The 18,991-nt window shown below is 32.6% G+C and overlaps 1 protein-coding gene across 3 annotated transcripts; it reads left to right on the plus strand.

The window, feature by feature from the left end:
* Positions 1 to 8,506: 8,506 nt before the first annotated feature.
* LOC126740639 (transcription initiation factor TFIID subunit 7-like) lies at positions 8,507 to 18,176 on the plus strand. 3 transcript variants are annotated; one of them, XM_050446746.1, is made up of 6 exons: positions 8,507 to 8,673; positions 8,729 to 8,932; positions 9,012 to 9,215; positions 14,560 to 14,665; positions 14,723 to 14,830; positions 17,933 to 18,176. In XM_050446746.1, the coding sequence occupies exons 1-5, from the start codon at positions 8,611 to 8,613 to the stop codon at positions 14,818 to 14,820; spliced, it is 675 nt and encodes a 224-aa protein (XP_050302703.1). In that variant the 5' UTR covers positions 8,507 to 8,610; the 3' UTR covers positions 14,821 to 14,830; positions 17,933 to 18,176. The 3 variants fall into 3 exon arrangements, with proteins under 3 accessions (XP_050302703.1, XP_050302704.1, XP_050302705.1); XM_050446747.1 differs by lacking the exon at positions 17,933 to 18,176 and adding an exon at positions 14,895 to 14,940; XM_050446748.1 differs by lacking the exon at positions 17,933 to 18,176 and adding an exon at positions 14,831 to 14,940 and having other exon boundaries at positions 14,723 to 14,775.
* Positions 18,177 to 18,991: the final 815 nt, after the last annotated feature.

An 18,991-nucleotide genomic window follows, 5' to 3' on the forward strand; every position in this document is an offset into this window, starting at 1 on the left:
GCATCATCAGACCTAATATGGGTTGCCAAAAAAACTAGCATGCCAATTAGACCTGTGGTTTCCTTTGTTGACTCCCCTTGTTACCAGTTATCATCTTGGCTTAACAACGTTCTTAGAAATGTCTCAAACTTCAAAGCGCCATATTCTGTAACAAATTCAGTGAATTTTGCCAAAAGCATTTAGAATGTTTACGTTCCAGATACAGACCAGCTTATATCGCTAGACGTGAAAAACTTATTTCCAAGCATTCCACTCAGGGGGAAACTTGATTCACTTTTGGTGGAAAATCTACTTTTGCTCCTTTCTACTGTGTTAGATCAAAAAAAAATTTCCAATTTAACAACCGTTTTTTCAAACAAAAAGAAGGACTAGCAATGGGCTCTTGTTTATCGCCACTTCTTAGTGAAGTATTTCTTAGCAACTTTGAAACAAAAATTATTTTAAAAATAACATCATCTTTTATAAAAGGTATGTGGATGATATATGTTTGATTTGGAATGAAAATGAGGTAGAGCTTACAAATTTCCATAATTATGTCAACTCTCTTCACTCTAAAATTGAGTTCACAATCGAACGGGAACAGAACAACACCTTACCATTTTTAGATTTATTACTTAAGAGGGAAAGAAATAAGATATCCTTTGAAATATTTCGTAAACAAGCAACAACAGACAATATTATACAATATAATTCAACATCACCATCCTCACATAAATTTGCTGCTTTCCATTCTTTATTTTACTTGACTTTTTAACATCCCACTTTCTCGTGAAGCTTTTAAAAAAGAATTCCTTACCATTAAACAACTAGCAGTCATTAACTTTTTCCTTCTTAAACCTATATGTAAAATGTATTTTCAGTATGTGAACAAGTATAAATTATCATTTAATTTTATCAGACAACAAACAAACTATATTAAAACTTTTAGGTCGTTTACTTATTTTGGACCAATTTCGTCACAACTATCCTGCTTTTTTTCTCCCTTTGGCATAACCCCAGCTTTTAAAACCAATAATACATTAAAAAGACATCTAATTAAAACTATAGATAAACTACCCCCGCTATCTTCTCCAGGAGTTTATGAGATTAGGTGTAAAAAGGGCCCTGCAGTGTACGTCGGCCAGTCTGGTAGGAAGATTTCTACTAGGATTAGTGAACACAAGGCCCAATATAATAAATTTAAAAATACCGAAATCACAGTGACCAGATCAGCTTTTGCTAATCACGTCCTCGACTCCAAACATAATTTTCCTGACAGCCAAAATATAAAAATACTGCATCAATGCAACAATAGTAAAAAAGTAGACTTGTTGGAGACAATGGAGATTAGTAAAGCTTTTAAAAGCCCAGATCTGTCCTGTGTTAATGAAAGGTTTGATTTTGATGGCCACCTAGTTTTTAATAACCTTAAGTAGTTCTAGACTCTTAAATGATGGTTAGATTTCTAAAATGTATAAGGTGATTTGATTGTTTAGTTAAGTTCTTTGTACATAGATAGTGCCATTTTATTGTAATCTTTGTTTACTTATATGTCAGGTGTTTTGTGTATGTTATGGTAAGTTTTTGTTAAATTCTCCTTTTTTCGGGTTACATAATTAAAATTATATTTAGGTCTGATGATGCTCTAGTCGAGCGAGACATGTAACCTTCGTAATTTTATTAAATGTATTTGTGATGCTGTAGATTTCGTGTTTTTTACCTTTTATAAAAGTGTATGACCAGCATCTTTGGGATAATGGATGAATTTTTCGAGTTAAATAACTTTTGTTTCTAAATTTTCTTTTTGACACTATTTATTCAAGCAACATTCTTTTTGTTAAATGTTGTATGCTTTTTTTAAATAAAGATTATGTGTATCTGTATATTATATACTCACCAGACTATCGTTCCGGAAGATTCGTTTACCTTCCATGGATCTCCAGAGATGCCGTGTGCAGTGCCCACTGCCCACTTGCGTCAACGCGAGTATTCCAAAATGGAAAATAACAACTGAAATTTGCAGTGCTGCCAATATCGCTACACTATTTCAGAAAAGAACATTGCCCTCTTGCAACAGGATCTCTCAATCAAGAAATAACAATCCAGGCATTTCTCCAGAGAACAACGTTGAGGTGTATACCAGCACACCAGAATTTGGATGCCTGTAAACCTCCTTTAGAGAAAGAACACAAAACGTCCTTGTAGGTTGGCTTCTGATATGACACCTCTTTGGTAACGAGATAGAAAATCTTTCTACTACTGTCTTCATCAGTAGACATCATGACCTTACATCATCATCTTACATCATGTAGCCTTCTTTCTTTTGGGTAGTGATAGACTTCGAGCTGTCTGTCGGATGGGACGAGCATTTTCTATATTGAGTTTATGCTGGGCTATATTAATCCTCCCTTTCTTCCCAATATCAAAAACATCTCGATATCAATCGACCAAATGCCTCAGTTTCCTTCTTTGAACAGGCCTGAGACCGGCGCCTCATGACCAGCTCTCTAAAACTTTCGGAATGGCTTCCCGGTTGATATCCACAACCGCAATATCTCGAAGTATTGCTACAACTGCAGAGCAGTTTCTTAATTCCGTTTTTTTTTTATAAAACAGGATAATTTTTGACATTTATTACCCTCACAGGAATACTCCTTCCTGTACGTATAAAGGTCCTTCCAACTGATATCCCTCGACATGTAGTGCAGATTAGAACATGACTATTTTATCATGTGTGCGAAAATGATCTCACTTTAATCTGGTATCAAAGGTTCCTCCGCGGAAGTAAGACTCGAATACTTTAATTCCTCTCACGTTGTAAAACAACTACTTCATCGTCCAGGAGTCCCTGTTTAAAGATCAACTCGAAGCATGACCATTAACACAGCAACATGCTAGGAACATGTCAGAAACATTCGCTTGCGACAATAGAAATATGCCAGCAATGACCGTATTTCCTTACAGATGTACCAGAAATGTTTCAGCGACCGTGTCACGTTTTTAACGTCTGTATGACATCTTATGTGCAATGTTTCTACGACATTTTGAAATGTCCTGTGTATGTGTTTAGTACATGATATATCTGCTGTGGAAATATACCACAAATGTTTAATTTAAAACATTTATAGCAATATTTTTGATTTAGATCTAAATTTAGATTTTGGAATTTAGTATAATTACCTATTTAGACTCAATTCCTTACCAGAATGAGTTAATGGTGAACACTTTTCACAATTTCTAATGGGAGTGCATGCCAATATAGGTATTAGAAATTTTAGAAACTGATGGATAACAATTTTCCAGAAAGATAGAACAATTCAGTTCAAGTTAATCCTAGATTTAATAGGATAATTATGCTTTATGGGTTCGCTAAAATTCCTTTTATGTATGTATTCTAGAGCTGATAGAATGTATAGTGAGTTAAAATCCAGTAGCAAAGGATCTCTAAATAAGTCTTCAGTGAGATACATATTAGGTTTACTATGAATTACTTTTATGAACCATTTTTGTATAGTTAATTTTTGTTTAGAAATTCATAAGTGCACTAATTTCCTTCACCCCATATCGGTGTAGGCCATAGTTAATTAAGTACTCTACCAAAGCTTGATAGATTGGTTCTAGTGTTTTAATATAGAGAAATTGTTTTAATTGTTTAAATTTGAAGATTACACTTCTCAGCTTGTTTGTTAAGATGTTGACAAGACAGTCCCATTTGAAAAACTGATCGATTTGCAGACCTTGGTATTTAATATTGTGTACTTTATTAATTTTTAGTTGGCAATTTAGGTTGCATTTTGCCTTATTTCCACATATGCGTACCGTGATGCAACTTTCTGAGCTAAAATCGGTTTAGCCTAGAATTTAGTAGAAGACCACACCTGTTAAAAGACAAGCAAATGTATTTTGTTTTAGTGGTATTAAGTGTGAGCAAATTGTAGTTAAGCTATTTATATATTACTTTACTAATTACTAATTTATGTTTCTGCTAGTCTCTTTGCTTTGAGACCACCATTCCTTTAGAGTTATTAAGATTTAGAATGTCATTTATACAAGCCTTAAATATTATGGGACCTAGTATTTTACCTTGAAGAATACCTATCTGTAATGGTTTTTCTTGGCTAGGATTGTTATTTATTATTACCTTTATTGTCTGTCAACAAGGTAATCAGTCATGAATTCTCTAGCTATTCCACTAACACCATACCCTTCCAACCTTTCCAGTAGCTTGTAGTATGAAACCGTATCAAAAGCCTTTGCTGACTCCAAAAATAAAGCAAGAGGCTTCCGATTACTATTTAGTGCTGATTGAACAAAACTTATCAGAATGTGCATGGCGTCCATTGTCCAAACACCTTTTTTAAAACCGAATTGCAGAAATAATATTATGTTTTTCAAAATGATCTGTTATCCTTAACATTATAGCCTTTTTAGGAACTTTTCCAATATTACTGACCAGAGAGATAAGGCGATATTTTGAAACGTTTTTTCAAATTCTCTATTTGTACTTAGGTACTTTTTTAAATATTTGAGAAAATGTATCATTTGTAAACATTTTATTTATAAGATATGTAAGAGGAGGTGTGATATATTGTATAATTAGTTTAAGAACTCTAGTTTTAAGTTTAGCATGGCTAGGACTTGTTTTTTATAATTTATTTAATTTTGAATGGGGAAATTTACGTTCTTATTTATATTAATTTTTATAGCCATATTAGCGTCTATCGTTGTAAAAAAGTTGTTAAATGTGTTTGTTATATCTATGTCACTTGTGTATATGCCATCTTCGGTTATGATTCTTAATACTGTTGCAGATTTACTTTCATTTGTTGCTTCATTTATTATTTGCCAAGTTTTTTTATAATATTTTTAGATTCAGAAATCTTTTTTTTTTATAATAGTTGCTTTTTGTTCTTTTAATTAGTGTGTCAATTCTATTCCTTTAAGTTTTGTATGCATTTTTGGTCAGAATATTTTTAGAGTTTCTATTTATAAATATTCCTTGCTCGTCGCGCTGTTTAGACGCTCAGCTACATCAATTTGCCGCATGCCTCCTTGAGGAAGTCCTACACCTCTATTCATCTCGTTTAAAGTTAAATGACGTTGTTCCATGATAAAACATAATTTTTTTATTCACTCTGCAAAGCAGTAACTCTGTACCATAAACGAAATCGAGACTACCAGAATATTTATTGTAATATAAAAACCATGGTTTTTTCTGTTTTTTGAAAAAATTCCTAAAATATTTGTTATTATTGTTAAGATTCTGTTTGTCTCACAGAAATCTACAGGATGAGCCAATCTTCAAATTTGATTTAAATTGTATCATCAAAAAATTTTTTTTTTATAATTATTTTATTTTTTTTTTAAATATCCTTAGACTTTTCCGATGTGTGTATTTTAAAACCTATGCACGGTTACTTATTAGTAGTTTTATTTTATATAAACAAACAAACAAAAAATGCAAGAGAATGTTAAAATAATGAGCCTATACGACAAAAAGACAAGGATTCCAATTTTACCTACCTTTATGTTTCCCTTTCTTGTTCCCTTCAGCACCCTTTTCCTTCTAATAATTATATTATTAAATTAACTTCTTTTATTGTTTCATTACTAAACTTTACGAGAATGTTTCTAATTTCATTAGTTTTTTCTTTACCACATGTGTAGATTTTCACTATATCTTCATTTTGCATGGGTACTTTAAGTTTTTCTGTAAATATCTTTTTAATATCTTGCTTTAAATTTTCTAAAAAGTTTTTCTTCATATCCAGAAGTGATTATATTCTTGTTTCTAGCAATTTGCTCAGTTTCTTCGCTCTCTGCTTTTAAAATATCGAGTTTCTCTTTTAGGTTAGCAATTCAATTTTCATATCCTCTAAATTTTTGTGTTAGTTGATCTTATACTTTACCAGCTATTTCAGTTATGAGTTTTCCCGCCTAATCTTCATTAAATTTTCTGACCGAAATTTCCTTCAAAATTGTTTCAATCCTTTCCTCTTGCTACCTGTTTAATATTGTTGCCATAATTGGTCAATCAGTGTATATTTATCTCAAGGGTTTGTATTTTAATTGGATGCGGCACGTCTACTCACAACCGAGACTCGACAGCAACTGGACCACCCCGTATATTGCTAGTTTCTTGGAGTTGCTCCATATTATTAGCAACAACATGCTAAAAATGCTGTTGCTAAGGAAAAAATCACCTATTTGAACACAATGTCACAAAAGCATGGAAGAGAATTTTGGAATGCTGCAAGAAAATTAAACCTTGGCTGCAAGAGGAATTCTGGCTTACCAGACAAGTTTTTAAATGCAACTGCTCTTAGGAACTATTTTTCAGGTTTAAATACTACAGCTGATATAACTTCAAATGAAAAACTTAATTTTTATAAAGCTAATAGGTATTTTAACACAAGGTCTTACCTAAATTTTACACAATTGGATGAGCCAACATTAATTAAAATCATTAAAACAATACACTGTAACGCAATAGGTGAAGACTCCATAGGCTTAAAAGATCTAAAAATGTGCCTACCATATCTTACAAAACCATTATTAAATATTTTAAATAGCTGCTTATTACAAAATTTGTATCCTACAATTTGGAAAAAAGCTATTTTGAAACCTCTAGCAAAGGTAGCTGATCCAAAAGGGTTTAAAGACCTCAGACCCATTAGTATACTGCCTCTGGTATCCAAAATTTTAGAAAGGTTTGTGCACCAACAAATATGCAGCTTTGTTGATTTTTTTAACATCATCCCGGACTGCCAACCGGATTTTAGAAAGAACTTTAGCACTACCACGAGTCTGGTATACCTTCTTAATAACTGTAGGATAAATGAGGAAAAAAAGGAAATAATGTCTTGAATTATTGGATTTTAGTAGAGCTTTCGATACTTTAAACCACGAAATGTTATTAGCAAAGCTTTATTATTTTGGTTTTTCGAATAACGCGATTGATTTCTTTAAGTCATATCTTAATAATAGAGCGAATTGCGTAGTAATCAACAAGGCTTCTGCAACTGAAAAATCAAGTTATTATTCTGTATCTACCGGTGTTCCCCAGGGTTTTTCATTGTATGTTGCAGATATGTAATCCTGCATAAAGTACTCAATGTTACAACAATATGCTGACGATTCCCAGCTGTATATTTCATTTTCACGTAAAACTCTACCCATAATAGAAGAACAATTTAATAAGGATTTAGAAAATATAGATAACTTTTCCTGCGACCATAATTTGAAATTAAATTCGTCTAAATCATGTGTAATTTTTCTGGGTAGTGGAAAGAACGCTCTTAATGCAGCAACAACTTTAAATGCAAAAATTCGTAATGAGCAGCTACCAGTAGTACGAGAGGTCAAAAACTTAGGAGTAGGTATACATTAATAGCGGTATTTCATTTCAAACACATATAAAGAATAAGCTCAAAATTGCATACATGCGCTTAAGAAAACTTTACGGCTTAAAAAATCATTTACCTCCTAAAACTAAATATTTTTTATGTAACACACTTGTTTTATCCTTATTTGATTATTGTGATGTGATATATTCGGATTCATTGACTGAAAATTCCGCTTACTCAATACAAAAACTTCAGAATTGTTGAATGCGTTTTTCTTACAAAATTCCATTTAGAAGTCACATTTCTCCTTATTTCAACAATAACTTAATTCTAAATATGAAAAATCATAGAAAATATCACATGTATTCTTTCGTGTATAAAGTTATAAAAACTAGAGAGCCATTATATTTAGCTAACAATTTTGCAAATTTTCTTTATGAGCATAAGACTAGATTTATAAATTTATTTAGAATACCACAACATAGAACAGCAAATTTTCAAAAATCTTTTGTTTTTGTCGCCTCTCAAATTTGGAATAGACTTCCGGCTAATTGCAAAAGTTTTCCGTTTACTGCATATAAAAAATATATTCGTAATAAACTGCTTGATTCTCAAAAAAACAATACTTAATCTACAATAAAAATTAAAAGAGCTGAGCCGCTCGATCTTCTATTGCTGTCTACTTATTATTGTTATAAATATTAATTAGTTTACCTTTCCTGCATATCCAGAACCCTTGCCTGCTTCGCCTTACTTAAATACTTAAATATGATACTCAACACATGCACGTCTCGATTAATAAAGAAAATCTTCTTTTTTCACTTTTAAGGTTTTTGAAGGGCTATGCCACACAGGTTCTATCTTATGATGAACCTGTGTAAACGGTTCTCTATAATCGAGGCATGGTCCTATTTATCATGTATTTGGTAGGTTGTACAACATATGTATATTATTATGCTACAATTTTGTATATGATTATTTATTTACCTTCATGATAAATAAATTTGTTTTGAATTTGAATATCGCTGGAACATTTTTGGAAATTTAAGATTGTTGACATTGGCGAGAATTGCTTTTTATTTTGATCAACTAGAATTGACCGGTATTGCTCACAATTAAGCCATTTTTATTTCCGTGTAATCGCACCTTAAAATTGCTCATTTGACTGACACTACAGGCGTCAGGACGAGCGCGGGAAATCTTGACGTGACGCAGTCACTTGAAAAAGCTCGAAGTTTGAAAAGAATATTAAGAGTATTTGAATATTTGAAATTAATTTCTAAATATGACCGATGTAACAGAGCCCGAGTTTGAGTTAGAAGAGCAATTTATCCTGAGACTCCCTTTAGTAAGTTTGTATACACATTAAAACTTCTATAAAAAAGCATTTAACATTTGAACAGGACGAAGCTGCAAAAGTTCGAGAAACCCTTCGCACAAAACCGGAAAAACTAAAAAAAAATTTAAAAATAAAACTAGATACCTCCCTAGATATCGGTACAGTGACTATAGGAAAAAAGAAACTTTATGCTTACCTTAGAAAATTTCCTACCATAATAGAATCATATAAGACCAATTTAGGAAATGATACGGCCACTATTTTTAAGGTAAAACTACTAATATTAAATATTTACTTTTAAATATCCATTAAAGTCTACTAATTTGTTTATAACGAAATTATCATAGACAGCAGATGTTTCTCATATGTTGGAGTGTTTTCACGAGCCCCTTCCACATTTTAAAAAAGAATCTCCACATGGATACACTCCTCCTTTAAAAAATGTGAAACACAGAAGATTTAGGAAAACACTAGTAAATCCAGAAGTAGCTGAAGAAACTGAACTTGTGACAAAGGAACTTTATTATTTGCTAAGTACTGACATGGAAGCGGTAAGAACTAAATCTTAAGCTTATTATTGAAAGATTTGATAGGTGCCAGGTTTTTGATAGTAATATATTATTCAACAAACATACACTCACCGGCATAAAAAACCGAGCACTTAACATTTAATACACATTTTTTTTTAATTTTATGTTTTTTAATATTTTGTGTTGTATTGTTCTAATATATTACACACAAATAAAACATGTTATGAGTAATTTCTGATACTTATCCGTTTATTTGAACAAAAGAACTGGGTTTAATATCACTTGAAACTTCATAGTTGACCATGGATTTTTATTGTTTTTAATAAATTTGTCAGGTTTTGCTGTGTTCGACAAGTCATTTAAAAGTTTTGCTACTTTTATTTGAGCTAAGAATGCTTGATGTTAGTCCTGAAACAGCGGCTGCTATGGTCATAGATTAATACTTTTTAGGTAGGAAATCTGCATAAGCACCAATAGAACACTGAATGACTGAACTGTTGACTGAATGTTGCAGAGTAGTACTAACCAAAAGTGGAAATTGGGTTGTGACTTCATAATAGTGGGAAATTTAAAATTTGACTATGGCACCAATTTGAATTTTGCTCTACTTTACTGTGTCATGTGTGCTTAAAAAAGCGCAAAAAATTGGGAATTGTGTAATGCTTTTGGAGACTACAGTAGGCAGATTGAAAAAGTATTAAATTGAGGCTTCTTTTGTCTCCATATTAAATAAAATCCTTTGTTTATCACTTTTTCTATTTGCATACTATAATTTTTGAAAAACCCATACAGTTTTCACTAGATACATAGGTATGGGATTCAGAAATTAAACAAAAAATATTCATCAAATGTACTACTATATTATAAAAAGAGATAGTAAAATGTCTACCTATAAGTTATACAATCAAAATTAACAGTTATACATTAATTAAATTTGTCTAAATTCCACAATGTATAAACTGACAACTTATTTAATTAGGATTTGGAGTATGACGAACAAACTTTGTAAAGTAGAATTTAGGAATTAGGCTCTACTTAATTCACTAGTAATGTTCCTTAGTAAATATTATAAATTAAATAACTATCTTATGTCTATATGCTCATGCATTGAAACTGCTCTTCTCTCAGCTTTAGAGTAAATTTTGACATTGAGGCTGTCAAAAAGTCTCCAGAAATAAGATGAGTTCTGCTGTGTACTGAGCTTCACTGGGTAATTTATTTTGAACCCTAATGTCTAGAAACAAGAAGCATATTTTGAACTATTTATTTTTAAAATCAATTAAAAAAATAAAATCTCCTTACTCCACTTTGCCACATTGGTCATGTAGGATGCTACTCTATTACTTAAGACCTGGGTGCAGTTTTTAACCTTCATTTTATTGATTTCTGAAGGTATTACATGACAAATTCATCAGCTTGGTGCACATTCTGTTGTCGACTGCTGTTTTATGTGATTAAAAGTGGTCAGTTCTTCATAATCATAGTCGAAAAAAGACATTATTAAATGGAATGGAATGTCATTAGTAGTAAGTATAACATTACTAAGTTAAGAGTACTATTTATTAGTTTAACGCAAGCAATTCATCATTAATAATTAACTCTGGTGAGGTCATTCTAACATACCTGAAATCTGTGTCTTTTGCTGTTCACAGATTTAACCCAGCAGCTACTTCTACTTCTCAGAATCCATTTCTCACTTTTGTCATTTACCTTTGGACTCGCCATTGTCACAAAAAAAGTTCATTGCAATAATCAAGTGCAATGTCGCCAATGTCTATATTCAATTCAAAGTTTTTACTATTTATTTCTCAGTTCTTATACAATATTTACAATATAACTGCTTTTTTTTTTTAAATTACTTTATCCCATATATCAGCACACCTAAATAAAATAAAAAAACCACAAACACTACTACATTGAACTAACCACAATATGAGAAAGAATCAATTTTGTTAAAATTTTTTCACAAAATTTGATTATTCCAAGTTAGTTTAGGTATAAAAAATCGAATTTCGACAGAAGCAAAAAAAAGCCTCTGCAAAATTTTTGAAGCCAACAAGCTAGAAACTACTAGGAAGAATAGCCGCATTTTATATATGACTTGCAAGCTTGGGTGTTCTTTCGATCGCCCAAGCTTGCAATACCCTGACTATGGTTGTGTGGATTCAAGACGGAAGAAGAGAGCATTATATTGCTCCAACGTTATTATTCTTTCTCAAATAGTACTGTGCACTGTATTTATACAGGTTTTTTTGAAATTGGATGCCACACTAGACGACCTGGAATTGACCCCTAACAAAGAACTAACGCTCAGTATGCGCAGCTTTAGAAATCGACTTCATCTCGTCCGGAATACCAATGTAAGCGAACGGACCGTTAGAAAAATACTTGGTAAAGCCGATCTTGCTAGTTATAGATTCGCGACAGTGCCAGAGCCTCTTCATTTCATCATGTTACGCGACTTCAGTTTGCCAGGAATCATGAACCCTGGAGTGAAATGAATGGAATCGCCCTTTGTTTATTGATGAGTCGAGATTTAGCCTACGGTCTTCGGATGGTCGTGAAAGACCACAAGAACGTTTTGCTGAATGTACAGAGTTGTACGTCATTCCAAGTTGTCCTTTAACTGTTGTCAGGTATATTTATGATAGTCTGCATGATTTTGTTGTTCCTTATGTTGATTTTATTGGAAATAATATTATTCTGATGTATGTTAACGCCAGAATTACTCATGAATAATTAAACGATGTAGACATTCCTGTCTTGGAATGGCCAGTTTTAAGTCCAGATACGAACCCAACTGAACATGTTTCGGAGATGCTTGGGCGGTGGCTACGTAAGTCGCGTTGCTGAGCTAAGTTATTAGGACAATACATCACAAAATATTATTAAAAAAAAGAAATTATACATAAAATGTTAAGTGCTCTGTTTTTCGTACCGGTGAGTGTATAATAGCTTTTTAGCTTACTAATTTTTAAGTCCTATGTCAAAAACTTTTTTCATGCACATTTCTTATTGAGTTTAGTATGTACAGACTATTCCATTTAAGAGAAAAAGCGCTTTATTTTTTGACTTTTCCGTATTTTTCAAGAAATTCAATATATCCAACTGATGTATTTTAGCTAGGAATTTAAAAATCGTAATAAAAAACTCTATATCAAAAAATGTTCTGTTTTTTAAATGCTCCCTATGTATCATTACATTTTTGGATTTTATCGTCAATTCTAAGGGCTTTTTTTAAAAGGGTCTTATATGTTCATCTTCCAACTATTTTTCAGTTATCGACGCTTAGAGCCATATTTTTATATAAATTAATACAGGGTGATTTTCAACCTATGCGCATAAACTTGGGAAATGGTAGATGAAGATCAATAATGAGAAAAAAATGTAGTAAAATATTTTTGGTTTCCGAAATAAAGTTAAACAAATGTCAACAGAACGTGTAACAGACGAACTTATTTTGATAGTAAACAATTCATAATGTTTGAAATTTGTTGTTTGGAATCTTTAGCACTACTTAGTTTGTTGGTGGCTGTGATCGTTGTCGATCGTTATTTTCACACAAACAAAATAAAAGCATCAAATGTAATGGCGCACATTTTTACAAAGGAAGAACTTGTCGACATGGTTTTGGTTTATGGAGAAACGCAATCAGAATGCAGTGGCAGCAGCTGATCTGTATGCCCAAAGATTCCAGCGGGGTAGAGAAACTGGCAATTTGCGGCCGCGGCCTGGACAAGATGGAGGAGCTATTAGACACATTCTAAATCTGGAGGAGGATATTTTAGGTAATTTTTTTAAGTTATCGAAGAACAACCTGGAATTAGCACTAGGACAATTGCAGCGCGATTTGGAATATCGCAATCTACAAGTTGGCAAATTTTAAGGCACGAGTTGCTGTACCCGTTTAATGTGCAGAGGGTACAAGCCCTACTTCCAAGAGATTTGCCGCTTCGAGTACACTTTTGTAAGTGGTTGTTACATCACCAGCAGTTAAGCCCAAACTTTACCATGAACATTTTAGTTACGGATGAGGCAAATTTTACGCGCAATGGAATTTTCAACTTTCATAACACTCATTACTGGGCTTTGGAAAATCCGCATATTACACGGAGAACATAGTTTCAACAACGTTTTTCTGTAAATGTATAGGCTGGAATTCTGAACGGGATGCTCATCGGACCTTTTATTCTGGAAAATCGTTTGACTGGTGCTCGGTATTTAGAATTTTTGCGCAACAATTTACCAGTGCTCCTTGAAAATGTGAATCATAACGTTAGGCAGAACATGTGGTTTCTTCATGATGGTGCTCCACCGCATTTTTCACGACCAGTGCGACAACATTTAGATCGTGTGTTTCACGGACGATGGATAGGCCGTGATGGTCCAGTTGGGTGGCCCCCTCGCTCGCCTGACCTTTATCCTTTAGACTTTTATTTGTGGGGTCATAGTTTAAATTAAACACGTTAAAAAATACACGTTTTTTATTTTAAAAAATATGGATATCTCCAAAACTAAAAATACTTTACTACATTTTTTTTCATTATTACTCATCAGCTATCATTTCCCAAATTTATGCGCATAGGTTGAAAATCATCCTGTATATTAACACAAATTCAGAGATCACCTATCTTAAAGATATTTAATTCATATCCCTGCAATAGTCTTTTATCTTTTAAAATAGATTCTGGGCATATTATCTAACTATTTATATAGGGAGTCAAAATATCTCGCAAAATATTGAAAGAGTTTGAAATAACTGTTCTAGAGGTTGGAAAAACTACCGTCATATTTTGTTAAGAATGCCATCCCTAAGCGGTCTAACATTAAAATGGCATCACTCCCTTTTGTCTCTTTGAGTAGTATACATCATAATTTTAAAGACATATTTATAATTTTGAATATATGACGAAGGGGCTAGTGCCATCTAAAGTTTTCATTCATGGTAAATAGCAACTCATTGGTAAATAAAATTTTGCGATCAAAGTGGATTTGCATCAAGACTACAAAGATACTCTTGGCAGAAAAAAAACACATTGTAAATAGAGGTGACTAAAGGCTCACGCAATATATTATAGTAACATTTTAATAATAACTTTTAGAAACTAGCCTAGAAATTCCTCACAAATATATATAATAAAGAATATAAATATGAAAATAAAAATAACGAAGTTTTATTAAGCAGTTGTAGTTTTATTGTCGTTATATAAGTTAAAATATCTTATAACCCTTTTTTAAGTGTATCGTATATAGCAAAAAAAATGACGACCACATTTTAGAGTAAGAGTAATACAGTCTCTTTAAATCGTTAGAAATAATTCATCCTTTATAAAAAAAAGTTTTTATTTTATCTTCTTTTTTTAAGGTTTCAACAAGATTTGAAGTTCACTATGAGGAACAAGATGGAGGGGATAGTGCCAGAAACCAAACAGATTGTAACGAACAACTTATACTTAACCCGAGTATTCAAGGTAATTCAAAATTCACCAAAAATAGTATAACAATAATTTTATTTTATATATTTGCAGAGAACATGCTTTTCGGACATCTCTCCTCAAGTGAGACTGATTCCGAAATCGACGTAAGTTTGTATAATTCCATGTTCAATTTCGACTTACCTGAATAATTTTTTACAGGTAATAGAGTAGAGATCTTGAACGAATTTTTTTTTAATTAATTTATTTTTTGTGATATTTTTAGATAGTTTATAGAGTTTATCATAATTAAATTTGTTATTACTAGAAAATGCTTTGCCATTTCCTTTACCTGGAAGTTATTTGAAACTAATTTGTAACTTACCCTAAATGAAGACAACCTGAAATTATTCTGTTTTAAGCAATATGATGTTACGCTTTTAAAAATTCAAAAAATTAAATTTACCAATAAAAAATAAAATATATATTGCAGTAATTAGGGGAGAGGGCCCTAAGATGACGAACTTAAGGTTTGCGGTCCAATTAAAACTCTATTTTCTTACCAATAAATGTTTTTTTTTTTAAACAGGGCATATAATATTTAAGTGACTAATCAATATTTGAGTCTGTTTTAATTCAAATTTGCACTTTGTGGCTGGTAATTTATTTGGGGAAAAAAAATGTAATTATCGTCATCTTACACGCGGTTGCTGACAAGATGATGAACGTATGTGGGTAAGTTGACGAATATAGTAAAAAGGCAATAAAACAATACATTTAAACATTTTAACGATTTATTTTTATAAAATAAACAACAACTAAAAGCAAGGAAAGTCAAAAATATTTAAAAAATCCAAGGGCGAACACAAAATTTCAAATTGTAACTTAATTTTAAACACGACAATCTTCACAAAAAATGCACAGTCTGTCATCTTCTTCAACCTCTTCGTCCATGTCATCATTACTATCCACCACAGCTACATCTACAGAACTATCAGATGACTCAAATACTTGGCGCTTTACACTTCGTCTTTTATTTTGTTTATTTGCTTTACTATTTTTTTCTTGAACCGATATGCTGCTGATTTTTTTGATTTTTTTCTTCGGCGGGGCTTTCATTTGTTTTTTCTTCTCTTTTTCAAGTTTTTCATTGTGCTTTTGTTCTAAAGCATCTTTAACGGGCGTGCTAGAAATTATAAGTGATGGTAGCTTTTTCCTACAACGTCTGTTCTGCGTATTTGCTTTAGGCAAAGGAGGTAATCCCGACTCGATTGTCGGGCTCTGATGGCATTTTTTATCAGAAGTTTCTAATGGTTTTTCAATATTATCTGCTCTTTGTTAGGAGTTACTGACTCTGGCGTGCGCTGAGGACCAGATGTGGAAGGCACAAGTTCCTCAATTAATTTTGGTTCAGCGTCAATTTCCCTTTCTGTCGTTTGAGCAGTTTCAAAGTCAATGTCCGTAAAAATGTCAGAATCAAACGGCTCTATGCCAGTTGCCCGAAACCTACTTTTAAATGGGCCTTTCCAAAGATTGAGGCAATGTCATTCAGTGTAATGGCTTTTCCAGGATTGTTTGTCAAAAAGTCATCACAAGCCCTACTATATGCAGTTTTTAAGGGGCCATACACAGACACATCTAATGGTTGCATTCTGTGACTGGTGTGTGTGCGGGAAATCCCAAGAGAGAAATAAAATTTTCCCTGCACAATGTTACAGCAAGGTCACATGACTTGCATGGTTATCCATTATGAGCAGAACTCTGTTGTTTTCGCTAGGACGAGCGTATTGGATAAAATGTTCCAGGTATTTCAAAAAATTTGCAGATGTCATCCATCCGGTTTCATGTGCAACACCTGTAAATCCAGCAGGTGTGTTTTTCATGTAGGCTGGTTGCATTCTAATTCTAGGGAAAATCAAAAAAGGGGGAACAAATGACCCACTTGCGTTCATCGTGCATACTGCAGTCACATTAGTTCCTCGTTCCGCAGAAGATATCTTAATTACTCTTCGCTTGCCTTTTGGGGTAACTATCCTGGGATTTTTTGTGGCAACTGTTGTTACACCGGTTTCATCTACGTTGTAGATTTGATTGGGTTGAAAATTATGTTTTCTTTGAGTTCCTTAAGTGCGTTAAAAACATTGGAAACACTTTGGCGATTAAATCCCATAAGTCTACCTATCGAGGTCGATTCTGGCTTACGTAGAAAAAAGTTGTATTTCCACATAAATAGCTCAACAAAGCGTCGTCCAGCCTTCTTCTTGGTTGTGTTAAATCTGTGTGAAATGTTACGATTTTCCGCAAAATTATAAATTATCCTGCTTAACTGCTCCTTGGTTAGTCCAAAAGCCCGTTTGTCAATATTGATAATGTACTCTCGTAGTTCTTCTAATTCCATATTCGAAAACGTGCTCTTGAATCGACCAGCATTGCAAGGAAATTCCTGAAAATAAAGACCAATCATTGTTTTTAATAATATATTATTTTAGGAGAGATTTTAACCGTACTTCCTCAGGATCCCGCTTCAGATATCTTCTAAGAATTGTTTCTGGGAGATTATATGCTTTTGCCATGGAATTTATGCTTTTGTTGTTTTGTCTAACCTCATTTATGGCAATTCGCATGTTCTCATTACTCCATGATTGTCGATTCGTTTTGCGCTTGTACACTCTTCCCATATTTTATTATCTAAAATTGTGTGTAACTAATTGATTACCCAACAAACATCATATTATATGGGAGTGGGTAAGATGACGAATTCGCCATCTTGGCTACTTTGTTCTTCGTCAACTTATCCCCATCACAGTGAAAATTAAAAAAAAAAAAAAATTAAAACAAAGAAAAACGTTAATTTAGTGTTATGAAAATATCACAGATGATGCCAAACACACTCTTAAACATCCATCAATAAAAAGTTTGAACTTACCTAGAAAAATGCAGACGTTATTTTCTAAGCCGCTAAAATTATAACGAAGCACGACGATCCACCTTGTTCACTTGTTGCGGACTGACTAACCCACACAGAACACAAATATAGTATAAAATCTTCAAAAAATAAAAATGGGACTAACCGTCTCAAGCAAGGCCGAAGTGAAAGAAACCGCGTAAGGCGCACGTGCATAACGAACGTTTCACATCATATCGGCTGCGAAAAGAGAGAGAAGGTATGATTTAAAGTCGATTCGTCATCTTACCCACTTCGTCATCTTAGGGCCCTCTCCCCTACTTGCCTTGGCATCAAGGTAAATTTTTAAAATTCGGAAGATTTTATTCGTAGAATCATTGTCGTTAAGTTAAGAAAAAACAAATGACTAAAAATTTTAGCCACTGTAAAAAAGATAGAGAAAACTTAATTTGGAAAGCCTGGAAATCGCCAAAGATTATTTCCAATTCCTTTAAAACATAAAGAATTGATGTCGAGTGTCTGGAACAAAAGAAAACTCTAAAGGGTCTGCAACCAAAATTAATTGCCTAGGAGATATGCAAAATTAATTCTAGGAATAAAAATAATGTAACTTAATTATTTCAAACAGAATAAAATTGAAAAAATTAGTCCAAAAGACTGGAACTGGAATTTTTATTTGCTCTTTAGATAAAGAAAAAAAAAACTGCAACACTTTAAAAAGATACTATGTTTAACCTGGTAAACTAGTTGAAACAATGAATATAGGCAAGTTTTATATCGTACGTATCGTAGTTTGTTAGTCAAATACGAAGACGGTTAAAAATTAAACTGACTACTACACGTTTAGCTATATAAATAATTGCAAAAAGAATTCAAAAACAATTTAAAAAATATCAAAGTTATATCCCAATGACAAGAAAATAAACATGAAAACTGTAATATAAATTAATCAATGATGCTCGCAAAAGACAATTACATAAAACATATATTAGCGAATTTACTATAGGGTGTAGGATCGCACAAGAGTACGCGGTCGCCATTTTTCCATACTTATCGAACTCTTCCAGTAGTCATTTGATCCGGTGAGCAGTTCGTTATCAGCCGTCTGAAAAGCGTGAGTGTTGTTCTTGGCCATTTGCAATTAATACATCAAATTTATCCCAAAAAAAAGTTTTTCTGTGTTTATTTGTAATTTTTTAGACTCCTAAGGTAAGTGACATGAGATAAATACTTTTTTTCGACAAAAAACTTTAATATTACCATAAATAATGATGTCTACACTCCATCTTTAGCGGCATAATAAATCGAAGTTTTGCTAGTTGCCGAAATTTGTATTTAAAATGTTGAAGTCTTTGCGTCTGAGGATCTAGCTCTTAGGATTTATGCGATAGAGGTTTTAATTTCTATAATTTTTTTTTTAGTTTTTCATGATGGGTAAATACAATCGTAAGAGCAACAGAACGTTAAAATTCACCCAA

The sequence above is a fragment of the Anthonomus grandis genome, chromosome 9, assembly GCF_022605725.1.
Source record: "Anthonomus grandis grandis chromosome 9, icAntGran1.3, whole genome shotgun sequence".
Taxonomy (NCBI): Eukaryota; Metazoa; Arthropoda; class Insecta; order Coleoptera; family Curculionidae; genus Anthonomus; species Anthonomus grandis.